A 23389-nucleotide genomic window follows, 5' to 3' on the forward strand; every position below is an offset into this window, starting at 1 on the left:
GTGTCTGGGGGTCCGGCTTTGGAGGAACAGCTGGTAGGTGGTCTGCGGGTCTGGCCCAGCAGAAGCCAGGTTCAGCCAGGAGGCGTCTGGCTCTCGCTACTCTATTCTGGAGTAACAAGTCAGTGCTGCCTGCACAAAAGGGTGGCTGTAGCACATGGAAATCCCTTCTGCCCCAGATGGTACGATTAATCATGTGCTGCTGTGATGATTCTTTTTTTTTTTTTTTTTGCTTTTTTAGGGCCATACATGCAGCATATGGAAACTTCCATAGCCTGGGGTCAAATCAAATTATAGAGCTGCCTGCCACAGCCCCAGCAGCTCGGGATCTGAGCCATGTCTGCGACCCACACCACAGCTCATGGCAACACCAGATCCTTAACCCACTGAGTGAGGCCAGGCATCAAACCTGCATCCTCATGGATACTAGCCGGATTCATTTCCACTGCACCCAACGGGAACTCCTGCCGTGCTGATCGTTTATGTATCCCAGGGCAGTCCTTTTGACAAAGTGCTACAGCCCTTGGCCCTCTCAGCAGATCCCCAGTCTGGTATCTGGTATCTGATACTGGGATACTAGATGGGCCAGAGATGGGTCCCTGTCTTATGTTTTCACTGGCTGAGGTCGTCTAAACCTCGGGTCTCCATTCCTTCCTTCCACCCCACCACAGGGCTCACCACAGTCAGAGTAGCTACCTACCCCTTCTCGAACCATTTCTTTGAAACAGAGCTCCCAGTGAGCCACGTCCTTGATGATCAGCACTAAGACCTCCTCCTAGACCAGGGCACTTACCTTGTGGAACGAGGCTTGGTCCTGACCTATCTCTGGCTTTTTAGTGCACTCTGGACCCCGAAACCTCTGACCCCACCGATAACCTGACGGAACAAGCGGTAGAGTTTTGCCAGAGGGTGGGCAGCAAAGCCACCACCGTGTCTGAGGTCGTGGGGAAGAAGGATGAGGCCGTGTATCAGGCCATCGAAGAGGGGATCCAGAGGGTCAACATGCACGCAGCTGCCCGGCCCTACCACATCCAGAAGTGGGCCATTCTTGAGAGGGACTTCTCCATTTCGGGTGGAGAGCTGGGTAAGTGTTTTCTTGACACTGTTGCAAGGGCTGGGAGGGAGGGCAGGGGCCCTGGCAGAGCCTGGGAGATGCCCACTAGGGAGCAGCCACGGCAACCAGGTCCCTGACAGCCTTTGGGTGACACCCACCTTCTCCCTGTGGGAGGACGTGATTACGCAGTGCCTGGGCTTGTGGTTGGGTAGAGCCTTTGCAAGAGGGGCTGGAACTCATTCATGTGGACATACAACTTTTAACTTTGCTTTGATGAAGGAAATAGTCTCCTCCGAAATCCTAACAAGACCACCAGGTTGACACCAAGGCCCTGTTAGTGTCTGGGCTGGAGTCACCTGGCTCTAGGGAGTGAGACCACCATCAGCTTTTGTGAAGTCAGCTCACCCAAAAGGTAAAGGGATGAAACCCTTCTGGACTGTGGTCCACAGAACCAGAAAAGACCTCTTGTGTGGCCTCAGTTGGATGGATGAAGTCACTCTTGGCTATGGCATCGTGGGGTGTTCATGGCCCAGGGTGGGAAGCCAGAAATACCTTCTTCAGTGAGATTCCCTCCAACCCACCAAGGCTGACCCCAGAAGCAACTGTCCACAGTAATGCTGAGCTACCATCAGAGCTTGACCTCATCTGGTTGTCTGGTGCTAACAAACTGAACACAAGCTCAACCAGATAGAGGTCTTCTCTAAGCAGTTTGTAGAAGTGACTTTGAAGTCTCCAGTTACACAGCCAAGTGTGAGTCAGCACAAAATGGAGTTTGAAAGTGATGTGGGAAGGAGTTCCCATTGTGGCACAGCAGAAACAAATCCGACTAGTATCCATGAGGATGCGGGTTTGATCCCTGACCTCGCTCAGTGGGTCGGGGATCCAGCATTGCCATAAGCTGTGATTGCAGATGTGGCCCAGATCCTGCATCGCTATGGCTGTGGTGTAGGCAGGCAGCTGCAGCTCTGATTCAACCCCTAGCCTGGGAACTTCCATGTGCCATGGGTACAGCCCTAAAAAGCAAAAATAAAAATAAGCTTAACATCCAACATCTCAGAACTTTCACTGAACTGCAGAGATGATTTGCCTACTAGGTAGTTACTGTTGTGTAACTACCCCACTTCCTCTGTATTCTACGGGCCACTTAGCCTGGGACAGCGTGGGAAGAAGCGACACGGGGGTGACATGGGAGCAGGGACCATAGTGTGCCATCTTGGAGGCCGGCTTAATACCAGTCAGAGGACTCACTGAGTCTGGATCTTTGCCAGACACCTTCTCAGATGTCTCAGAGCCCAGGCTTCACTCATCTCTCTTTTAGGTCCCACAATGAAGCTGAAGCGACTCTCAGTTCTGGAGAAATACAAAGGTATCATCGATTGCTTTTACCAAGAACAAACAAAGTAATCGGGACCTTCCTTCTCTGGTTTCTTCCGAAGACGGCAGGCTGAGTAGTTCCATCTGGGTGCACGGGCTTTGGGCAAGTGTTAGGTCTCCAGGTCGGGTGCAATCCTGGCATCTCCATTTGCCGGGTCTCATGCCAACAATAGCTGACAATTCCAAGAAGCTTCACGTGCTGATAGTATTAAGCATTGCCTTTTGTTCAGGTTGACAAATGAAATCGGCTCTCCTTCCAGAACTAGGGCTGATGGTTTCTGGCCTTAGTTGCAGGTAGATTAACAAGCTGCTAGCTCACTTAACAGGGCAGCCGGTGGCAGGCTGGGTGTAGGGACAGGGAGGAGGTGGTAGGAATGCTCAGTTGTAACGCACCTAAGGGCCCGGCTGACTCTGGAATCTGCCTGGACATTGCCAACCCCATCATCCCCTTACCAGGCACTCCACCATGCACACGCCAACTGACTTGGACGCTTAATAAAACTGCTGCTGCCTGTTGGACTGTATTTAACGTGTAATTTGAAATTAAACTTTTTAACAGAACTGTCAATAAGTACCTGACGCTTTTTTGTCAATCGAGCAGCAGACCAGGCCAGTGTGGTGGCTATTTAACCCACAGGATGCTGTGCAATAGGTCAACTAGTGACCCTTGGTGTCCTGGAATAAGCAAAGGTGCAGAAGGAGGTCAAGGGGAACATTCCAGTGAAAGCAGCCACCTCAGGCTAGTCTGCTACCACCATGCCACCCCAGCCACTCTCGATACTTGAAGAAGCCATTCGTAGGAGCGAGCTGAGCCAGAATGACCTAAGGCATCTAAATGGGAGATAGGCAGACAAGGCGCACACCTCAGTCCACTTGGGAATTCTTTATTAGTGTAAACCCAAGAACCACTGATAATTAGCACAATCCAATAAAACAGAAGCAGCAGCAGTTTAAACAAAGTAAAATACACGTAAGTCCGTGAGTCTGGTTACAAGCCTGAAAAAGGACCCAGACGGGCTATTTGTTGCTGTTAGGAAAGCCCCGTGACCAGGGTGTACTATGTGAAGCTGCCGGTTTACAGTGTTACACAAGGACCAAGGAGGATGGGAGTTGCCTTTGGGGTGGGCCCAAAAGGTGCACGAAAATAGTGACTTAGTATCTGAGGATTAAAGAAAAATCACACTAGGAGTGGGGAACAGAGGAGAGACAAGGAGGTGCCTGAAGATCAGAAGCCAAGCGCCAGTGTGGCACGAATTTTGTGAACCAGCTCAGGTTGAGTCTGCAGCTCATCTCTCATCTTGCCGGTGCTGAGGCAGAGGGCAGTGATTTGCGGCTTTGGGGGAAGGGGCAGCCAGTGAAATATAAAATGAATAGCCAGCACCCCAGGCTCCTCAATTGCTGTCAGATTATGTGTTCGGGCCTTTTAGCAGTATCAGTGGGAGTGTGGTCCGCTTCCGGACAGTGACATACGTGCTGCGGGAGTGAAGGCACACAAGGGTCAGCTCCCACATCCCGGCTCAGTGTCTGCACAGGGGCTGTGTCTCGCACGATGCCTGATGTGTGGCCAATGAGAAGGAAGGACCACCCTTTCACTTCATTAAAAGCTCTCGCTGAGAACATTAAGTCTCAAGGTAACAAAAATAATTGAACACACAATGCATTTGTGTCTGTACCCAATATATTATCCATATCTTATTAACAAAAATTACATTTCTCATTATATATTTCTTGGATCTGAAGTCTTTACTTATACTCAGTAATTTACGTAAAAGGACAAATCAGTCTTTACTTTCCATGTCACTAAGAAATATACCGTATTTACTGTTTTGATGGAAACTTTCCCAGGAAATTTCTCTTGTACCTGTTTAGTTTTATAAGAATATCACCTTGTGCTATTGCCTCAATATTCTACTTTATTTCTGTTATATTTTTCACAAACCAAGGAAATCAGAGATTTTCTTTAAAAAGTTAGATTTTTTTCTTATTAATTCTGTATCATGGTATTTACAGTGGAAGAAAAACTTTTAACTGAAATGTAAGATGGTTAACAATGGCAAATGATACAGTCCACTTGAAGTGTACAAAAAAAGTATACCAGATAGACATGTAATAAATAAAACAAGCACTTGGAAAAAGTCCTTTGAAAGCAGGCCTAGGGACATCGCCTGCATCCTTTGCACAGATTTCGTTACGAAAAGGCCAGGTCTAGAAATGGACTCGGTCAAGAAACAAGCAACAAATGCATACAGAATGGGAGGTATTCTAATACAGGCTGAGATGGCGTCCGTTAGAAGCAACTGATGCAAATACTGTTTGGAGCCGTCTTAATCTAAATCTTTTACTCGGCGACAGATTTCTTCTGTGAAGTCTGAGCATTTTGCGTTGCCTCCCAAATCTTTTGTTAAGCTCTGAGAAAAGGAAAAAGCAAAGATAAACATGTACCCACATGTCAAACCAAAGCAAAGATGTTTTTATCTAAAGCCCTCCCTGAGATACTGGCTGGGTGAGTTACCTGGCTGCTTTTTCATTTCAGTCCTAGGTTTAAAGTGTGACCCCTCCCCCAAACCATCCACCACCTCCCAGGAGGACTTGGAAAAGCCAAGTATGATCAAAAACACTGAAAGAACAAGATGCTCTCTCTACAAAGGGAAGCAGGGAAGCTTTCCAAAATGTCCCCCTTGTCCATACAATAGACTCTAAGGAAACATTTGATTATGGACTTTTAAATGACAACAAATCTAAACAAGAGGTTTCATAAATCTCCTGGGGAATTTTTAAAGTTTAAAAAACTTAAGACATATATATCTTGATCTATTTTTGGAGACTAGGGAACAAATACTAAGGAAATATCTAAATCTCTTAAACTCCCCTCTTTTTTTCGTTTTTTTTTTTTTTTTTTGTCTTTGTGCCTTTTCTAGGGCCGCTTCCCTCGGCATATGGAGGTTCCCAGGCTAGGGGTCGAATCAGAGCTGTAGCCACTGGCCTACGCCAGAGCCACAGCAACGCAGGATCCGAGCCGCATCTGCAACCTACACCACAGCTCCCGGCAAAGCGGATCCCCTACCTACTGAGCAAGGCCAGGGATCGAACCCGCAACCTCAGGGCTCCTAGTCGGATTCGTTAACCACTGCACCACAACGGGAACTCCTTAAACTCCCTTCTTTAGGAAAGAAATTCTCCCATATTCTGTTTTCTACCAGCTTATGCTCGCTTTCCTCCTAAAGAGAACTCAATGTATTTAAGTCTCTTGACCCACTGCATCCTTAAAGGGCCTACTGTGTAACTGAGGCATCTCTCTGCTAGGCTCAAAAGAGTAGCTTCTCAAACACAGCATCAGGATAAAAAACCAGGAATTCCCGTCATGGCTCAGTGGTAAAGAACCCAACTAGTATCCAGAGGATGTGGGTTTGATCCCTGGCCTTGGTTAAGGATCCAGTGTTGCCATGAGCTGTGGTGCAGGTTGCAAATGCAGCTCAGATCTGGTGTGGCTGGGGCATGGGCTGGCAGCTACAGCTGATTCAGCCCCTAGCCTGGGAATCTCCATATGTCACAGCCCTAAAAAGACAAAATTAAAATTAAAAAAAAATAAAAAATATAATCATAAGCCCTTCGATATGACTATAAAGGGCTGTTAAAGATAAGCTTGGGTTTCTTATACTTTAGCTAGAAGAATTTCAAATGACAGAATTTTTTAAAAAGCATCCACCCTTAGAGCCATTATGCTATGTAAAACAAGCCAATCCCAAATGGACAAATAGTGTATGATTCCACATATGTAAGGTACCAGGGTATTCAAATTCATAGAAAGTAGAAGGGTAGTTGTCAGGGGCTGGGGGAACAGCGGGAAACAGGGAAATCACTGTTTAATGGGGCCAGTTTCAGATGGATGGGGGTGAAGGTTGCACAACAATGTGAAAAGTATTTACTGCCAATAGACTGTACACCTCAAAAATTATTAAAATGGTTGATTCTATACTATGTATATTTTATCACATTTTTTTTTTTTTTTAAAAAAGGAAGAGACCTCAGATTAGGGATCAGCCTTTCAGGCCCAGCCTTGTGAAGCCACCACCTTCTCCATTCTCCTCCCACTTTCCAAATAATCCATCACAACCCGCCCGTGGGCCACAACTGCTTAGGGAAATAGTGAAGCTTGTTGGCTAAGAGCCAGACTGGACATGAACCCCAACTTTGCCTTGTAGGAGCTGTGAGACCTTGGACAAACACTTAATCTCCCTGTGCCTCAGGTTCCTCATCTATAAAATGGGATCAATTATGGTATCTACGTCACAGAGTCATAGAGACTTGCTGAGATGACATATACATATGAATATAAAAATCATGTAAGTGATCAATTACTATCAGCCATCATTACTTCTATAACATGTCTGTATTACTTTTACATCACAGACGCATATAGTATAACAAAACCCCACCATGCCATAGACACGTCTGCATCTGTAGCTCCTGCTAGATCCCAAGCTCCTTGAGGCCTGAGACCTTCTCTTATTCTTCCTTTTACTATATTCCTCATGCCTTATGACGTACACAATACATGTTTGTTGGGAAGAAGAGGAAAAAGCTACCAAGAAAAGTTGATGGGACTTGGCCAGGATCCCACAACTCACAGGATAACTAGGCCTGATGTGCTCTGACGCCCACACCACTGCTCTTCCCCTTCCCACTGCAGGCTGGCGTCTCTAAATCAGTGCTTCTCAAACCTTTGCTGCTGAAATACTTGGATTCTCCCTCCAGAAAATGCACACACCCCGAGTTCACTCAGGGAACCCGTGGTAAGAATGCCTGCTTGGCCTCCAATCCTTCAGCCCTCTTGGGAGGAACCATTACCTGTCCCGTCACACAGATGACACCTGAGGAGGAAATGCATTTTACCCGGCACAAGATTACTGATACCTTCCCATCCTTAATCGTAGCAAAGCATGCGGTCTCAATCTTTGCAGCGTGGTCAAAGAGGCCCATGTGGCGCAGCATCATCACAGCGCTGAGCAGGAGGGCTGTGGGGTTGGCCATGTCCTTGCCGGCGATGTCAGGCGCAGTCCCGTGAACCTGCCCCAGAGTGCAAAGCAGTGTAATCAGGTGGGAGACAGGAACAAACAGCCCTCTTCTGGGGAAGCTAATCAGCCTTCCTCACTGATGGCAAATAGCTACTGCAGAGCGATTCCAGTCACAGGTCTTAGAAATAAGGCCTCAGAAAAAGAACTAGGAGTTCCTCTCGTGGCTCAGCGGAAACGAATCTGACCAGTATCCATGAGGACGCAGGTTCCATCCCTGGCCTCGCTCAGTGGGTTAAGGATCTGGCGTTGCCCTGAGCTGTGGTGTAGGTCACAGACACAGCTCTGATCTGGCATGGCTGTGGCTGTGGTGTAGACCAGTGGCTACAGCTCCGATTCAACCCATATGCCTGGGAATCTCCATGTGCCTCGGATGAGGCCCTAAAAACACACACACACAAAAAGAAAGAACTAAAGTAATTTTTATAGTGCAAAAACATGGACTAAAAATTTTATCTGGTCCACTTTCAGTAAAAAGTTTAAAACAAGGAAGGCTACATAATAAATAATAAGGATACAAAAGAAATAAGAGGAAAATGAATGGATAAGCCAGGTTTATACAAAAAGCTTCATTCTCTTTTGATAACTGGAAAAACTCAAAAGAGCTAGAACATTATTTACGCAAATAACCCCTCCTGCGTGCTCATGCCATTCTGACCTGATTTCTGCTTCAAGTGTCACCAGGGCCTTACCGACTCAAAGATTGCAACCCCGTTGGCTCCAATGTTGCCGCTTGGTGTCACACCAAGACCTCCGATCAATCCCGCACACAGGTCACTGGGGGCAGGAAAGCATGTCAAAGGATATTTTGAAAGATAAAACATCTCAGCTGGCACCCAGACTTTCATCTTTAAATACCATTCTCCACTCAAAGGGAACCTGGGCTCCTTGCAGAAATGGCTGACTCCAGGACAAGAGTTAGGGAAACACAGCATGAGCCTGAAGCACCTTTCACTGTGCCAGGGGGCAATGATGGGCTGGGTCAAGAGCACACAGAGACAGCTCCAAGGCATTGCCACCGGCCAAGTCCGGACAACCCAAGCAGCGCTATAAATGATGACGGAGATGGTTATAACCACTGAATAAAACAGAAACCTTGAGTCCAAATTGATATAGATCGATAAGTAAACAAGAGAGAAGGAAAAGCTTATCCTTACAGTAGAATGCCAACTAATACATGCAGAAGGAATGATGGATTTAGAAGAAAAGCACCATTTGGCCACCATCACGTGTATGTCTGTAGAGACAGAGAGAGAGAGGGGAAGAAAGAGGAGGAGGAAGGAGGGAGGGAAGCGGAGAGGAGAAGAGAAAGAGAGTAATAATGTAAGTTTGGTAAAATGTAAACATTTGGTGAGTGTGGGTGCTGAGTATACAGAAATCCTTTGTACCATTCTTGCAACTTTTCTGGAAGTCTACATTATGCCAAAAGTTGCAAAAAAAAAATGGGTAAAAATGATGAACCACCTACCTGGCTGTACATAATAAAATACTGAATTTGCTCAACCAACCAATAAAATTCTAAAAAATGGGAAGAAGGAACTAATGGTTAAGGAGGAAGAGCCCAGAGCCACTTGGGCAAAGCAGTGAAGGACTAACCCACCCAACATGTAACCACTGATACCACCACCTGAACTGTTAGAATTCAACTGGTAGCTTATAACGAATGCTCTTATTTTATAATACTTGATTAAAATTGTTAAGGCACAATTTGTTTTAGGACATTCACAAATAAGCTTTAGCTTAAAAGGGTGTAGCCAAACTCACCTAAGAATGTCTCCATACAAATTTGGCATAACAAGAACATCAAACTGAGACGGATCTTGGACCATCTACAAAAAATGCATTTGTGCGTTTAGCAATCAAAAACTGTACACCACACATGCACACTATGCATCATAAAAAAGCAGGTAACTGTGAATATATACTTACATTCAAACATACTGTATCAAGGTACATCTCATTAAATTTAATATCTTTACAGTTTTCTGCAACTTCCCTGCATTTTTGCAGAAAAAGCCCATCTGACATGCGCCTGTATTTAATCAAATAAAAATCGTTGAAAGCAAAGACTTGCAGAAAGGAAAAGATCAAATCAGAGAAGTAAAGTAAGCTCAAGAAATTTAAATTCCAGAAGCCAAGACTGTCTGATTTCAATTACAGTAAAATTATTTTTTTGGCAGTTAGTAAAATGCAAATTTGAAAATGTTTTAGGATACTTTTAGAAGCACCAAAGGGTAAAAAAATGTAAAATAGCTTAATCATAATAAAGGCTCTACTTTTATAGTGTTATCCAGCAAGAATTAAGAAATATCTATTAATCAGAAAATGTTAAAATTGCCTTAAAATGTTAACTTATTCAATTATTTAAATGGTTTTACTATTTTACATGCTCCACACTTAGATTAGGAAACTTTTAGGTTTTGGTCTTTTTATGGCCACACCTGAGGCATATGGAGGTTCCCAGGCTAGGGGTCCAATCAGAGCTGTAGCGTTGGCCTGCACCACAGCCACAGCAACGCGGGATCCGAGCCTGGTTTGTGATCTACACCACAGCTCACAGCAATGCCTCCCCACAATGCGGAATCCTTAACCCACTGAGTGAGGCCAGGGATCGAACCTGAGTCCTCATGGATGCTAGTCAGGTTCAATAACCGCTGAGCCACAACGGGAACTCCGGGAAACCTGTTCTTAACACAGTGAGCTGGCCTGTGAATAGACTGGGGATGAGGAGAATTCAAACTGCTAGCACAAACACCTCAGATAGTATCAGCCCTCTGGGCACTATTTTAAGCCCTTGAGCATGTGGTCCTTTTAGAAACATTCCCGCTTTTCCACTCCTAACACAGAAACCACTGCCCTTTTACCGATGTGGCCTCAGCTAACCAGCCACGGCATCCAGGGATGCAGTGTCTCGGGCTTCCTTTGCTGATGATTCTCCTTAAACTTCGGGCCCCGAATTCCTGCTCCAGTCATCCATCCAGTGAAGCACATGAAATAGGAAGTTGGGATGCAAGAGAAATGCCTGACCCTCAGACTGGCTACAAGGCCAGTCTGCAGAGCTAGCAGGAGTCAATGAGCAAGCAGGAGAGAGGAGGAGGAAGCCCTGTCACTGCCCAGACGGAGCGCCGCCCCACAGGGACTCACATGATGTTGGCTTTGTGCACCGCCGTGACGTTGCTCCGGTGATTGTTCCGCGCGTATTCAAAGGCGAACTCGGCGATGCGCTTGCTCGCCCCCTCGGTGATGAGCTTGATACTCTGCACGACTCCATCCACGATCTGAAACAGAGGATGCCCTGCTTCGCTGAAAGGGTGTGGCAACAACCAGGTCCTAGATCGCTGGCGATGCGCAGGCAACACCGCCTGTGGCCGACTTGCAAGGCTAGCGTTGCGCATGCACCAAGTCGGTGGCGTTAAAGTTCACCCGAGCCCTATGAGCTAGATTTATAGGCCCCATTGCACAGATGAGGAAAATCGAGGTGCAGAGAGGGTCACTGAAGCTGAGGATTCAAAAATTCAAACAGAAGGTGTGTTTCGAGCCCAGGCCCTGAACCACAGTCCCACTACCCCAGGCATCCATTTGAGCCCTACCAGCAAGTGACCCTAGTGGGACAAGACAAACACCCACAACTCCCCACAGTGTGAAAGCAAATGGTTTTTAGGAAATATTTTCAACTGGGAATTTGAACCACTGTCCCAAGTGCACAGAATGCAACCCAACTAAGAATGAAAAAAGTATCCAAAATGAACATACCACATGCTCGATTCCACTGTATTCTCCTTCCGTGTTCTCGCGAATGGTGACAATATTTACATCTGTGTAAGGGGTTTTATAGCCTTCGATTGAGACACACGGTCGGACATTGGCATAAAGGTCAAATGTTTTACGCAGCAATAAATTCATAGATGGGTGACCAGCAGCTATTGGAGTTTTTAAGGGGCCTGTAAAGAAAGAATACCTAGATGACAATAGTGCAGTGACAGGGGGATTGGTTCCAGGACCCAGAAGATACAAAACATCCGTGATGCTCAAGTGCCTTATATAAAATGGCACAGTATTTGCACATAACCTACACACATCCTCCCTAAACTTTTTTTTTTGTCTTTTCTTGAGCTGCACCCACAGCATATGGAGGTTCCCAGGCTAGGGGTCGAATCAGAGCTGTAGCCGCTGGCCTACGCCACAGCCACAGCAACGTGGGATCCAAGCCCTATCTGCAACCTACACCACAGCTCACCGCAACGCCGGATCCTTAACCCACTAAGCGAGGCCGGGGATCAAACCCGCAACCTCATGGTGCCTAGTCAGATTTGTTAACCACTGAGCCACGAAAGGAACTCCAATCCTCCCTAAACTTTCAATCATCTCTAGACTACTTAAAATACCTAATACAATGGAAATGCTATGTAAATAGTTGCCAGCGAAAAAATTCCAAGTTTTGCTTTTTGGAACTTTTTAAAAAAAATAACATCCTCAACATATGGTTGGCTGAATCCACGGACACACAACACCTGGATATAGAGGGCCAACTGTATTTGGAACTCCAATTTTTATTTTTTCCATTTTTCCATCAGAGCTGTGTTCAGGATCCCTTCTTTGGACATGAAGTAGCTGTGTGGTACATCTAACAGGCATGCTTCACAAATCAAGGGACACTTTTACAGCAGAGCAGGTGTCATCTGAAAAGACAGGTGCTCTGTCTCTAAGTCTGACGTCCTCTTCATTGTGAATGGGTCCATCCATTACTCGTCACTCTCAGGCAGCCACTCAGCACCTACTCCCAGTGTCCCCTACAGACCCGTCTGGGCTACCCTGTAAAAAGTGTTCTGCCTCTAACCTTACCTTCTCCCTCAGATTCAGATAAAGGAAGAAACTTCTTCAGTGAAGTTTCTGGAACATCAACTACATTCCTTAATAATATGGAGCACCTACTGACTGAGGACCAAGCACTCACTCTATCAGGTCCTTGCCAGTAGCCAATCCAATGACACCACCTATGAGATGTTAACTCTACTGCTTTCATTTAAAGATGAAGCGGGGGAAAAAAGAGGAAGAAATTCGGAGTTCCCATTGTAGTTCAGTGGGTTAAGGATGTGGGTTTGATCCCTGACCTTGCTCAGTGGATTAAGGATCAGCATTGCCTCAAGCTGTGGGGTAGGTCACAGACACAGCTCAGATCTGGTGTGGCTGTGGCTGTGGCTGTGGAGCAGGCTGGCAGCTGCAGTTCTGATTCGACCCCTAGCCTAGGAACTTCCATATGCCCCAGGTGCGGCCATAAAAAGAAAGGGAAAAAAAAAAAAAAAAAAGAGGAGTTCCATGGCACAGCAGAAATGAATCCGACTAGGAACCATGAGGTTGCGGGTTCAATCCCTGGCCTCGCTCAGTGGGTTAAGGATCCAGCATTGCCTCAAGCTGTGGTGTAGGTTGCAGATGCAACTCAGATCTGGCATTGCTGTAGCTGTGGTGTAGGCCAGCAGCTGTAGCTCTAATTAGACCCCTAGCCTGTGTACCTCCATGTGCCACAGGTGCAGCCCTAAAAAGACAAAAAGACCCCCCCCCCCCAAAAAAAAAAGAAAGAAAGAAAGAAAGAAATTTGCCCGAGCCTCCCAGCCAGTGTCAAGGATGAGATTCACATTGGATCTGTCTGGATTTAAAGCCTGTGCCGAATTCCAGTCTGTCACATGCTGGTATTTTGAATTAGGACCTGAAGCATGTGTGAATTAAAATAATAAAAATGTAAAAACTGTGCAAAAGATAAACATAACACGTGGAGCAGAAATCAACAATAGCCATCTGATCCACTTCAGTGCTACCTTTCAAGCCCATCTTGTTCTTATCCATGGACTCCTTGGCCTCTGGAGGGATCATCCACTTTCCTCCCGGTCCTTGAATGGCAGTGACATTCCGTTCCTCCCACTGAATAGGCGCCTAGATGCCACACCACAGAGCACAGTGAATCGGAAAGACTTACATGTGACGGACAGTCACACAATCATAAGGAAACTTCTCAACTTTGGATGCAGCTGATGACAACACATACAATAAAGGTCCAGAATATTTCTGGCAGGAAGATGTCACTCTCTACATGCCCAGAGGGATTCTCCACATTACCCTTGTCAGTCATCACTCCTAGCTGCCACCTGCCCACGTCTTTTTTTTTTTTTTTCCACAACGACTCTTCACATGGTTATAATTAGAATATCATAAGAAGCAAAGAAATATGATTCACAACAATACATAGTATTGATACATGGATAAATCTTGAAAATATTAAGTGAAAAGAGCCAATCATAAAAGCAGTATTAATTATAAGAATCCACCTACAGGAGATATCCAGAACAGGCAAATCAACAGAGAGAGAAAGCAGATTAGTGGCTGCCTGGGGCTGGTGATGGTCAGGGGTAGGTGAGAGCCATGAGGGCAGTAGGGAGTGACTGCTCGTGAGTATAGGGTTTCTTTTGGGTGATGAAAATGTTCTAAAATTAGACTGTGATGATGGTTGCCTAAGTCGTCGAATGTCCTAAACACCATTAAATTGAACTGTATACTTTTCATGGATGAATTGTACAGTGTATGAATTAAATCTCAATAAAGCTGTTAAGAAAAAAAAAGAACTATGAAGGAAGGCGATAGTTTTAAGGTATAAACCAGTGTCCTCCTTTCTTTTCACCCACACCCTTCAGTGTATCCACACACATCTGACAGCTGACTGGACGCACACTAGGAATAGGAACACAGAGTAGGACTTGGTCCCCATTCACCAGCAGCTTTGGCTGAGTGAAGCGATCATATTCCAGTTCACTTGGGGGATAATACTGTATAAGCATCACTTCCTCTGTAGGAGTTCTAATGAGAAACTCCTATAGGGGAACAATGTATGTTTAGTGTAAATAAACTGAATTTCCTGACTTATAGCTGATTTAATCTTACACAATATTTTGCCTAGCAGCTATAAATAGCAATCAAGCATCATGTCAAAGTCCAAATTTCCTAAATTCCCTAGATTTTTAAGTATCTACCTGCACCAAGGATGGGCTGTTAGAATAACCGCTCGTACATGATATTACCACACCAGGAGAAAAAAAAAAAAAAAATCTCCTGAAGTCGCCTATGGTTTCTTAAAATATCAATTCTATTGCCTTTTTTTTTGGCAGGAAGACAGGATGAGGTAGACAGGTGACTTGGCAGGGGGCTTATGGACTTTAAACCTAGGCAGGGTTCAAAAATCTACAAAGATTATGGTACTACTTAGATGACTTTACATATAAAACTAATGCCAACACGATAAACTATTGACAATGACAGCAGCAGAACAACACTGTTAAAGTCGGAATCTGTAAAGATTAACAATAGTCCTTACCAACTCCATACAATGGTAAACAACTCACTTGAAGAGTACATAGACTCCAACTGGCTAGAAATTTTTCTACAAATTACTAACACAAGTATTTTTGAAGCCCACTTACTTTGGCAGCATCAAAAATCTTCATAACTGCCGCTGAAATTTCTGGGCCAATTCCATCGCCTGGAATTAAAGTTACTGTCTTAACCTGAATATGAGAAAGCATCAGATTGGACCATCAGAATTGATTTTTGAAGGCTTAAAAAAGAACATCCTTGACAAAGAAATCCAGTTTACGGGTTTTCTCAACCCCTAAGAAACATCTTTAAGAAAACAGACCTACCTTCCAGTGACTCATCAAGTGGAGGCAAGAATCAAAGGACTCTACAACTCTACTCCCTCAAGCTCAGAAGTTTTAAAAAGAGCTTCAGTGATGCTCTTTAGATGGAAAAAAAAAAAAAAAAAAAACAAACTTCCGGAGTTCTTACCGTGGCTCAGTGGTTAATGAATCTGACTAGGAACCATGAGGTTTTGCGTTCAATCTCTGGCCTCGATCAGTGGGTTAAGGATCCAGCGTTGCTGTGAGCTGTGGTGTAGGTCACAGACATGGCTTGGATCCCTCGTTGCTGTGGCTGTGGTGTAGGCCAGCAGCTCCAGCTCCGATTCGACCCCTAGCCTGGGAACCTCCATATGCCTTGGGTGCAGCCCTAGAAAAGACAAAAAGACAAAAAGACAAAAAAAAAACCTTCCAAGTAAACTTCCCAATTGATATTTTTTCCCAAACTACAAAGAGACCAATTAATTCAGTCTGTAAAACCAAAGAGAACAAAAAAATTTCAACGATGTTCTCTCACTTAAATTTAGAGGGTTTCCCATGAAGGCAAGTGCTTTCCTTTCCACGGGGAGCCTGGAAAGTTCAGTTTCTCATGCAACCCATTCAGTTTTACTAAACACTTTCAGGCACTTCCAGAGTACCACAGTGGTCTGTCTTGGCACTCAGTAAAAAAATCAGACTTCACATCAAGAGAGGTCTCCATTTTCCTGAACTCCTTTATAAAACTGGCTCCTTAATGATAAAAGTAATCTAAATAAACACAGCCAAGTTTATCTGGAACCAGTAAGAATAGCATACGTGATCATACCAGCAAATTCTGAGTTACACTTTTAATGACAATTGTATTTATAATGTAACATCAACAATCTATTTCAAAGGCTTCAAACAAAATTAAGCCAGCATTTCAAACAAAGAGATAAAAATGAGTAAAGGGAAACACGGAGAGGATTTAAATGAGAATTTCCATTTGGAAACTATATATGTCATTATCTGGGGACCTTCTTCGACCTAGAAGTTTGGCCTGGACAGTGGTCCCTGCCCTTTTTTGGTTCCAGTTGCCTGTCTACATTTTTGTTGTTGTTGTTGTTTTGGGGTTTTTTTTTTTTTTTTGTCTTTTTAGGGGCACACCTGTGGCATATGGAGGTTCCCAGGCTAGGGGTCGAATCGGAGCTGTAGCCACTGGCCTAGGCCACATCCACAGCACCACAGAATCCAAGCCTCATCTGTGACCTACACCACAACTCATGGCAATGCTGGATCCTTAACCCTCTGAGGAAGGCCAGGGATCGAATCTGGGTCCTCATGGATACAAGTCAGATTCATTTCCACTGAGCCACGACAAGAACGCCTACTTTTTTTAAAAAAAAAATCACTGATTCAGGTTCCCCTGGTCTTTTGCCTTCCAACGATACTCCTTTAGTAGGTGGACTAATGACTGCCGAATTTTTCTATACAACTAATGAAATCTTTTCTTTTTAAAATTAGTTTCTCTTCCTATTTCTTTCAAATACAAACCCCTCCCCAACAGGCTAATATGTTTTTTAATAGATAGCCTGAAAATTAAATAATAGCAGACAGCAATGATCATCTCATGAGCTTTCAGAATGCGTTTGAAATGCTTAGCTTAGGGGAGTTCCCGTCGTGGCGCAGTGGTTAATGAATCCGACTAGGAACCATGAGGTTGCGGGTTCGATCCCTGCCCTTGCTCAGCGGGTTGCCGTGAGCTGTGGTGTAGGTCGCAGACGCGGCTCGGATCCCGCGTTGCTGTGGCTATATTAGACCCCTAGCCTGGGAACCTCCATATGCCATGGGAGCAGCCCAAGAAATGGCAAAAAGACCAAAAAAAAAAGAAATGCTTAGCTTAGCTATCCTTGAACTTGAAATGCAAGCTTCATTTGCATCTTTTGCTGCAAAAGCAGAGTCAAAAGAACCCCTTTGGCTTCTTCTTCCTGTTCTCCCAATATGTAATAACAAATGCCAAAAGAAAAAATCTACTTTACTTCTGCAGTACAGGAAGTAAAAGAACAAAGAGGTACTATGGTCTCATAAGCTCTCATAGAATAAAATGTTACATGGGAGTATAGGAATTATGAAATCCAAATCAGATTCTCTGAGAAGGGGGCAAAATAAAAACGTACAGGAAGTCACTGACCCACAGTCTTAGATATGCTCTAAAAATGTGGTCTCAGCTTTTAAAGCACAGAACCCTAATGCTGGGAATTCTAAAAGCAGCAGATTTAATGAGAAATAAATGAGCTGCTAACAGGAGAGTCTATGAAGACTACGTAAGGACAATATATATAAGCCTATATAGGGCTTACAGATGTTTTAGGCAGCCCTAATTGGCAATCAATCTACTGTTTTCAGGGAAGCCCACAAAATAAAAATGCAAAGCAGTGTTCGAAGCTTCTCAACAATTTTCTCTCAACTTATACTAGTTTTGAAAAAAAACTGTCTTACCCAAATGAAATTGTGAAATAAAGTAACAGGCTCAGGAGTAATTTCTATCTATTTTTAACAAGCCTCTTTCAATACATTAATGTGACAGGCTTAAATAGTCAGCTATTATACGGTTCTTTTAACTGTGCAAATGACTTAATAGATGTATTATGCATATTGACAATAATTTAAATGTACCGTATAAGTGTGGCCAATTTTCCCTAATTTTAAATAAATGGAGATTAAATGCCACATGATGTGTTAGAGCATCCTTCTTGAGAAACTTCTAAAAGGAAAAAATAAAAGACATAATTATACTCACACCACCAGCAAAACCTCTGGTCACCTGTTTTTGGTTGTGGAAGGCCCCCAGCAGCCGAGAGACCTACATTTAATATCAACAAAGAAATGTTATGCACAGAATTAAACCACACATAGTTAAAAGGGAGAGATGAAGCCACTTCTGACAACTTTGCACAGATGTATTCAGAAACTCCTGAGGAATATTTTTCTCATGTATCAGCTCAGCCTAACAAGCGCTCTCGAATTTGAAAACTGAAAAATATTCAATTTACCTTTGCTTTGAGAATTTAAATACTATATACATACTTTTAAAGTCAATGTTATGAATACAAGCTGTCAAAAGACATTGAAGCTAGAATGAAACTCTACTTTTGTAGCCCAAACATCAGATTTTTCTATGATCTGGAAGTTCTCAAGTCATCATTCTTGATCACACCCAATTAACACTATCACACTGGGTCACACATTCTAAGAAAACTATTACTAAGTTTTTTTTATTTTAACATGGCCACACCTGTGGCATATGGAAGTTCCCAGGCTAGGGGTTGAATCAGAGCTGCAGCCTATGCCACAGCCACGTCAACGCCAGATCCGAGCCCCATCTATGACCTACGCCACAGCTTGAGGCAATGCTAGATCTTTAACACACTAAGCAAGGCCAAGGATCAAACCTATATCCTCACAGAGACAACAGTGCGTTCTTAACCCACTGAGCCACAACAGGAATGCCAACTATTGCTAATATTATAGCCAGCAGCGTCCTTACAAATCCCAGAGCCCAATTCATTCGTTATATAGTGGACACATGGATCCAAAGGGTAGGGATTTGCCTAAGGTCACAGAGTGACCACACAGAGACCAGAATCCAGGGCTCCTGACCTCTCCAGGGCTCCTAGTCCAGGGCTCCTCCAATTACACATTATGCCTATCCTTCTCCATGGATATTAAGAAATTATACTTTATGATAAAAATCCAACAAAGTTTATTTAATACCATTTTGATAGCTGTGTCACACAGAATGAAGATTTTACATCAATTATTTTTTCTGGTAATGTAGGTAACATGATCATTACTGTTAATTGCTGGGATGGGGGAAATGTCCAAAAAAAAAAGAAAAAAGAAAAAAAAATGAGACCTAGCAATCCCACTACCCCAAGATGTGACCACGGGTACATTTTTTCCCAGTTAACACTATCACACACCAAAAATGTGAATTTTAAAGGATTATTCTAAACAGTCATATTACATTATAATAAATATAATCAGAGAAATTAGGTACATAGACCAAAGGTATTAAAATTCATTAAAAGTTTTAAAGGTTCATAACTTTTTAAGTGCTAGATACATGGGCAAAGATACATCTGTTATATCCTGTCTCAGGCTTCCTTTCGGGGGGACAGTTCTTATAAGTCCTGAACCTTTGCGGTAACATCGGCATCTCACAGAGACACCAACCAACAGCCAAGAAGGGATGAACAAACTGTATCCTCCAACCTGCCATCTACAGTCATCTCTGTGGACTGAAAATCAAAGGTAGGGCAAGACCCAGAAGAATGTGCACTGCCAAAACCACTGGCCAAAAACTTAATTCTAGGACGTGATTAATCCACCAGCAAATGGGCTATTGGAAGAGAGACCATTTAAAGGCTACGTTATAAAAGCTGCATGAGTCCTTCTCCCCATCCCCCCAAAAGAGAGAAAAAAACATTCACTCAAAACAGGTCCAGTCCAGGTCTTTGAGACAAGAGACCCAACGAAAATGAGTGACTCAAAATGAAAATCCATGAGGTGAAGATTTTCACATTTTGTTCACTGGTCGACCTCCAGTACCAAGAACAGTGCCTAGCTGATAGTAAGTATTCAGAATATTTTTGGAAAAACTGAGGCCAGCCTCAATCACCTTTCTGATGAGTCCCTCACTCCAGCAAATAGCTTTAATACTTGCAATGATTTTCTTTAGCAACCCATTTTTTCCATGTTTTTTATCTCTCCTTTGTGATCTTAGTACTGTATCTAAATCATTAGAATGACCCAGAACTTTAAGTAAAATGAGATTTTTTTTTAAAGCATAGACTGACTGTCTTCTACTTTATAATATACATATACTACATAATTTTATTTTTATAAAACCTGGAGAGGTTGAATTAGTAGCCCTTTTCAAATAAGGAGACTAAGGCCACAAGAGTACGGACTTAACTTTGGAGGGTGGGGGGCAAGGCAAAGCATGCAGCAGCTCAATGTGGGATCTCAGTTCCCAGACCAGAGAATAAACCTGGGCTGCAGGGATGAAACCGTGGAATCCTAACCACTAGACCACCAAGGAACTCCCTGGAATGAACTTCTGATTTCAGGTCCCAGGCTATCTTCATCCTTTTTTACCTTCATCCTCCAACTTAAAAATATATAAATACAGTGTTGAATTTATGGCAGGTACTCAATAAAAGCTTGCTGAAGGGGAATTGCCTCATTATAATTATAGTATTTTAGAACCAGAGAGCTCTTTAGAAACCCACCATTTTCTCTAAATAAAGCTTTTCTAGGAAAAAAAAATTAGCTTCAGATCTCTTTTTCAAATAAAACCTTAAATGGAACTCGAATAGAGGCGCACTCTGATTGAAACTCACATCCAGTTCAGTATTCCCATAATCCTGGGACATCAGCTTCTGGGGCACTTTCTGCTCCAGTCCCTAAGGGAGAAACTTGCCCACTGAGGTCAAATGACCGCCAAAGGTCACAAAAGGGGGACCATGTCAGAGGAGAACTTCATCCTCTGATTCCACAAACCTTCTGAATACCTCCTGTGTTTTTTTCTTGTAGACCACACTAAAGGCAAAATAAATTTACTAGCACATTTACCAGCTGTTTTAGTCCCTCGTTCTTAATGTACTTGCCAAAGATGATTAGGTGTTCAGTGTAAACTCAGTGATTAAAGGACTGATTTCTATTTAGACAGCGACACGAGTTGCTTTACCTTCAAGAGCGAATGTGAAATAAGGTACCATCACACATAAATCACATGTAAATGCAGAGGATAACAAAGCAGAACCCAGTTACTGGGGGGCGGGAAACAACTACTGAGGAGTTCCCGTCCATGGAGCAGTGGAAACAAATCCGACTAGGAACCATGAGGTTGTGGGTTTGATCCTTGGCCTCACTCAGTGGGTTAAGGATTCGGTATTGCTGTGAGCTGTGGTGTAGTTCGCAGATGTAGCTCAGATCTGATGTTGCTGGGGCTGTGGTGTAGGCTGGCAGCTCCAGTTCTGATTAGACCCCTAGCCTGGGAACCTCCATATGCCAGGGGAGCAGCCCTAAAAAGACAAAAGACAAAAAGAAGTTAAAGAAATTAAAAAAAACTACTGATACCCAATTGTCTGCTTAAAGACTGTAAGATATGTATTTTTGAATTCCTTCTGCATGTTCCTTTCACATTATTTGAACCAATCCTCAAAAAGCTCTATAAAACAAGTATAGATATTTCACAGAAGGGCTTATTAAGGCTCAGAGATATGTTAAGTAATTTGCTCAGGGTCACAAAGCCAATTAGTGGCACTGCCAGGATTTAAATCTAAGACTCCTAAATTCCAGTGCAGAGCTCTTTTCACTAAATAATATATATGTGGACTTCCCCTTAAACTCAAAGGAGGAATAAAGTATCAAATTTTATAGAAAAAAACTAAATTGCTTAGGTAGGTTCCTAGGGGTTCATTCTTTAAGAGCAACAGGAGGCTCGAGGGCCCATTCTTCTCTCTGCCTGTCAGTGTGTGACCTTGGTCACAGAGCAGGCAGAATGGAACTTAGACCTAGGAACGCAGAGACACCTGTTCTGATACCTACTTCCTGTGTGACCTTGAGCAATTGAGTTTTCAGGCACGGTTAGTTCCACTGAGGAACCAATGAATTGCAGCGATGCTCTGAAACCCTTTCCAGCTCGGGCATCCGAGCTGCCAAGGGGAGCTAAAGCTCTCCAGATTCTCGCTAATGAAAGGTGAGAGGAAAGCGCTGCGGGTCTCCCTCTCCCAAGTGTTGAGACAGCAATTCCAAGGTGCAAGATGCCCTGTGTCCTTTGACGGGGAAAGAGCTACAAGAGCACACTGGGAAGAGCTCCAAGGGAGAAAAAAGTCTGGCAAGAAAACGACCTCAGGATTCCCTCACCTGGGAAAACCTCCCAAGCCTAACGCACGTGCCCTCGGGCCAGGGAGGTTACGCGACCAGGGCTGGAGCAGACACGAGGGGAAGGCCCTAGCCGTGTTGCGGGGGACTCTCCAAGCGATCAGAAGACTGCAGGGCCGCAGCCTCGGAAGCGGCCAGGATGGCGGAGCCGGGGCGGCGGCTGCGATGACCTTCCCAGGTTCCGCGCAAGGCCTGGCCTTCTGCCCGGGTAGATGCTGACGGCGGCACCCGAGTATCGCCGGGAGCAGGGCCAGGGCCCCCGGCCTTGACCTTGATGCTGTCCCCGCCTCAGGCTTGACCTTCCGGGAACAGGGCTGCCTACACACTGCACGCGGCCAGGCACACAGGTGGCCAGGTCAGGTTCCGTAACTGTGCCCAACCCGCCGAGCGTCGCCGCCTCCCCGTCCAGGCCTGCGCGCCTGCCACCGCCCAGCACGCCGCCAGCCCGTGGGCCACAAGCCGGCCTGCCCCCCCTCCGCTCACCTTGGAGATCCACGCTGGCCCAGCCATTGCGCTCCCTCTGACCGCGGCGACGGCGGTGGCAATAGTACGCAGCCGCACAGCCTGCGCCCCGCCCGCCCGCCTGGCCCCGCCCCCCTAGGCCCCACCCCCCCTGGAAGCCCAGCCCCGGCCCGCCTACGGGATTCTCCGAACTTGCTCCTGGTCCTCTCGGACCTCGCCGGCTCCGCTGGCCAATCGTCGGGCTCGCCTCGTGCCGACATCCGGAGCACAGGCCGGAGCCGCGACCCGGAAACTACTCGCCGGGATCTCCGGTAGGAGTCCTTACACTCCTTCATTCATCGAATTCACTGTTTAGGTGGGGTGTTTGTTCCGCGCCCACTAGATGCCAGTCAGTCTTCTAGATTTGAGGAATTAACTTAACTCACAGACATTACAATCTCAGGGAGGGAGATAGATCATGTACTCGGTCCACAAGTACTTATTTTTTAACAGCTTCATTGAGGTATAACTTACATACCATAAGCATCAAAGTGAGATGATTTTTAGTAACTGTAAACAGTTGCACAACCATCACTACAATCCGGTTTATTTTTTTAACGGCTTTTTTTTTTTTTTTCAGGGCCTCAGAGGCAGGATACAGAGGTTCCCAGGCTAAGGGTCTAATTGGAGCTACAGCTGCCGGCCTAGGCCACAGCCAAAGCAACGACAGATCCGAGCCGCCTCTTCGACCTACACCACAGCTCACAGCAACGCAGGATCCTTAACCCACTGAGCAAGGCCTGAGATTGAACGTGAAACCTCGTGGTTCCTAGTCGGATTCTCTCTGCTGCACCACACGGAAA

At 44.8% G+C, this 23389-nt stretch overlaps 2 protein-coding genes across 4 annotated transcripts in view; one reads left to right on the plus strand and one right to left on the minus strand.

Annotated features, from left to right (window-relative positions):
• ACSBG1 (acyl-CoA synthetase bubblegum family member 1) overlaps positions 1-2993 on the plus strand; it is a 54366-nt gene extending 51373 nt beyond the window's left edge. For all 3 annotated transcript variants that reach the window (XM_047794687.1, XM_047794690.1, XM_047794689.1), the window contains 2 exons: positions 835-1081; positions 2370-2993. In XM_047794687.1, the coding sequence (XP_047650643.1) occupies positions 835-1081; positions 2370-2455 (333 nt within the window). In that variant the 3' untranslated portion in view covers positions 2456-2993. The remainder of the gene's footprint in view (positions 1-834; positions 1082-2369) is intronic.
• A 300-nt stretch (positions 2994-3293) lies between these two features.
• Positions 3294-22705, minus strand: IDH3A (isocitrate dehydrogenase (NAD(+)) 3 catalytic subunit alpha). Its single transcript, XM_047794691.1, has 11 exons — positions 22569-22705; positions 17935-17997; positions 14964-15047; positions 13311-13425; positions 11251-11438; positions 10642-10775; positions 9427-9529; positions 9262-9326; positions 8190-8274; positions 7340-7492; positions 3294-4833 (listed from the first exon to the last, which is right to left on the minus strand). The coding sequence occupies exons 1-11, from the start codon at positions 22593-22595 to the stop codon at positions 4750-4752; spliced, it is 1101 nt and encodes a 366-aa protein (XP_047650647.1). The 5' UTR covers positions 22596-22705; the 3' UTR covers positions 3294-4749.
• Positions 22706-23389: the final 684 nt, after the last annotated feature.

This window comes from Phacochoerus africanus, chromosome 9 (assembly GCF_016906955.1).
Source record: "Phacochoerus africanus isolate WHEZ1 chromosome 9, ROS_Pafr_v1, whole genome shotgun sequence".
Classification (NCBI taxonomy): domain Eukaryota; kingdom Metazoa; phylum Chordata; class Mammalia; order Artiodactyla; family Suidae; genus Phacochoerus; species Phacochoerus africanus.

What these genes read in the sequence shown, in the direction of transcription:
- IDH3A (XM_047794691.1), bottom strand. Translation starts at nt 22,595, where the DNA reads ATGGCTGGGCCAGCGTGGATCTCCAAG. An exon ending in GAACAAGATGGGCTTGAAAG is followed by an intron (nt 11,439 to 13,310) that starts GTAGCACTGAAG and finishes CTTTCTTTACAG; the next exon opens with GCCCCTTAAAAACTCCAATA. An exon ending in GTGCACAAAGCCAACATCAT is followed by an intron (nt 9,530 to 10,641) that starts GTGAGTCCCTGT and finishes GATTAAATACAG; the next exon opens with GCGCATGTCAGATGGGCTTT.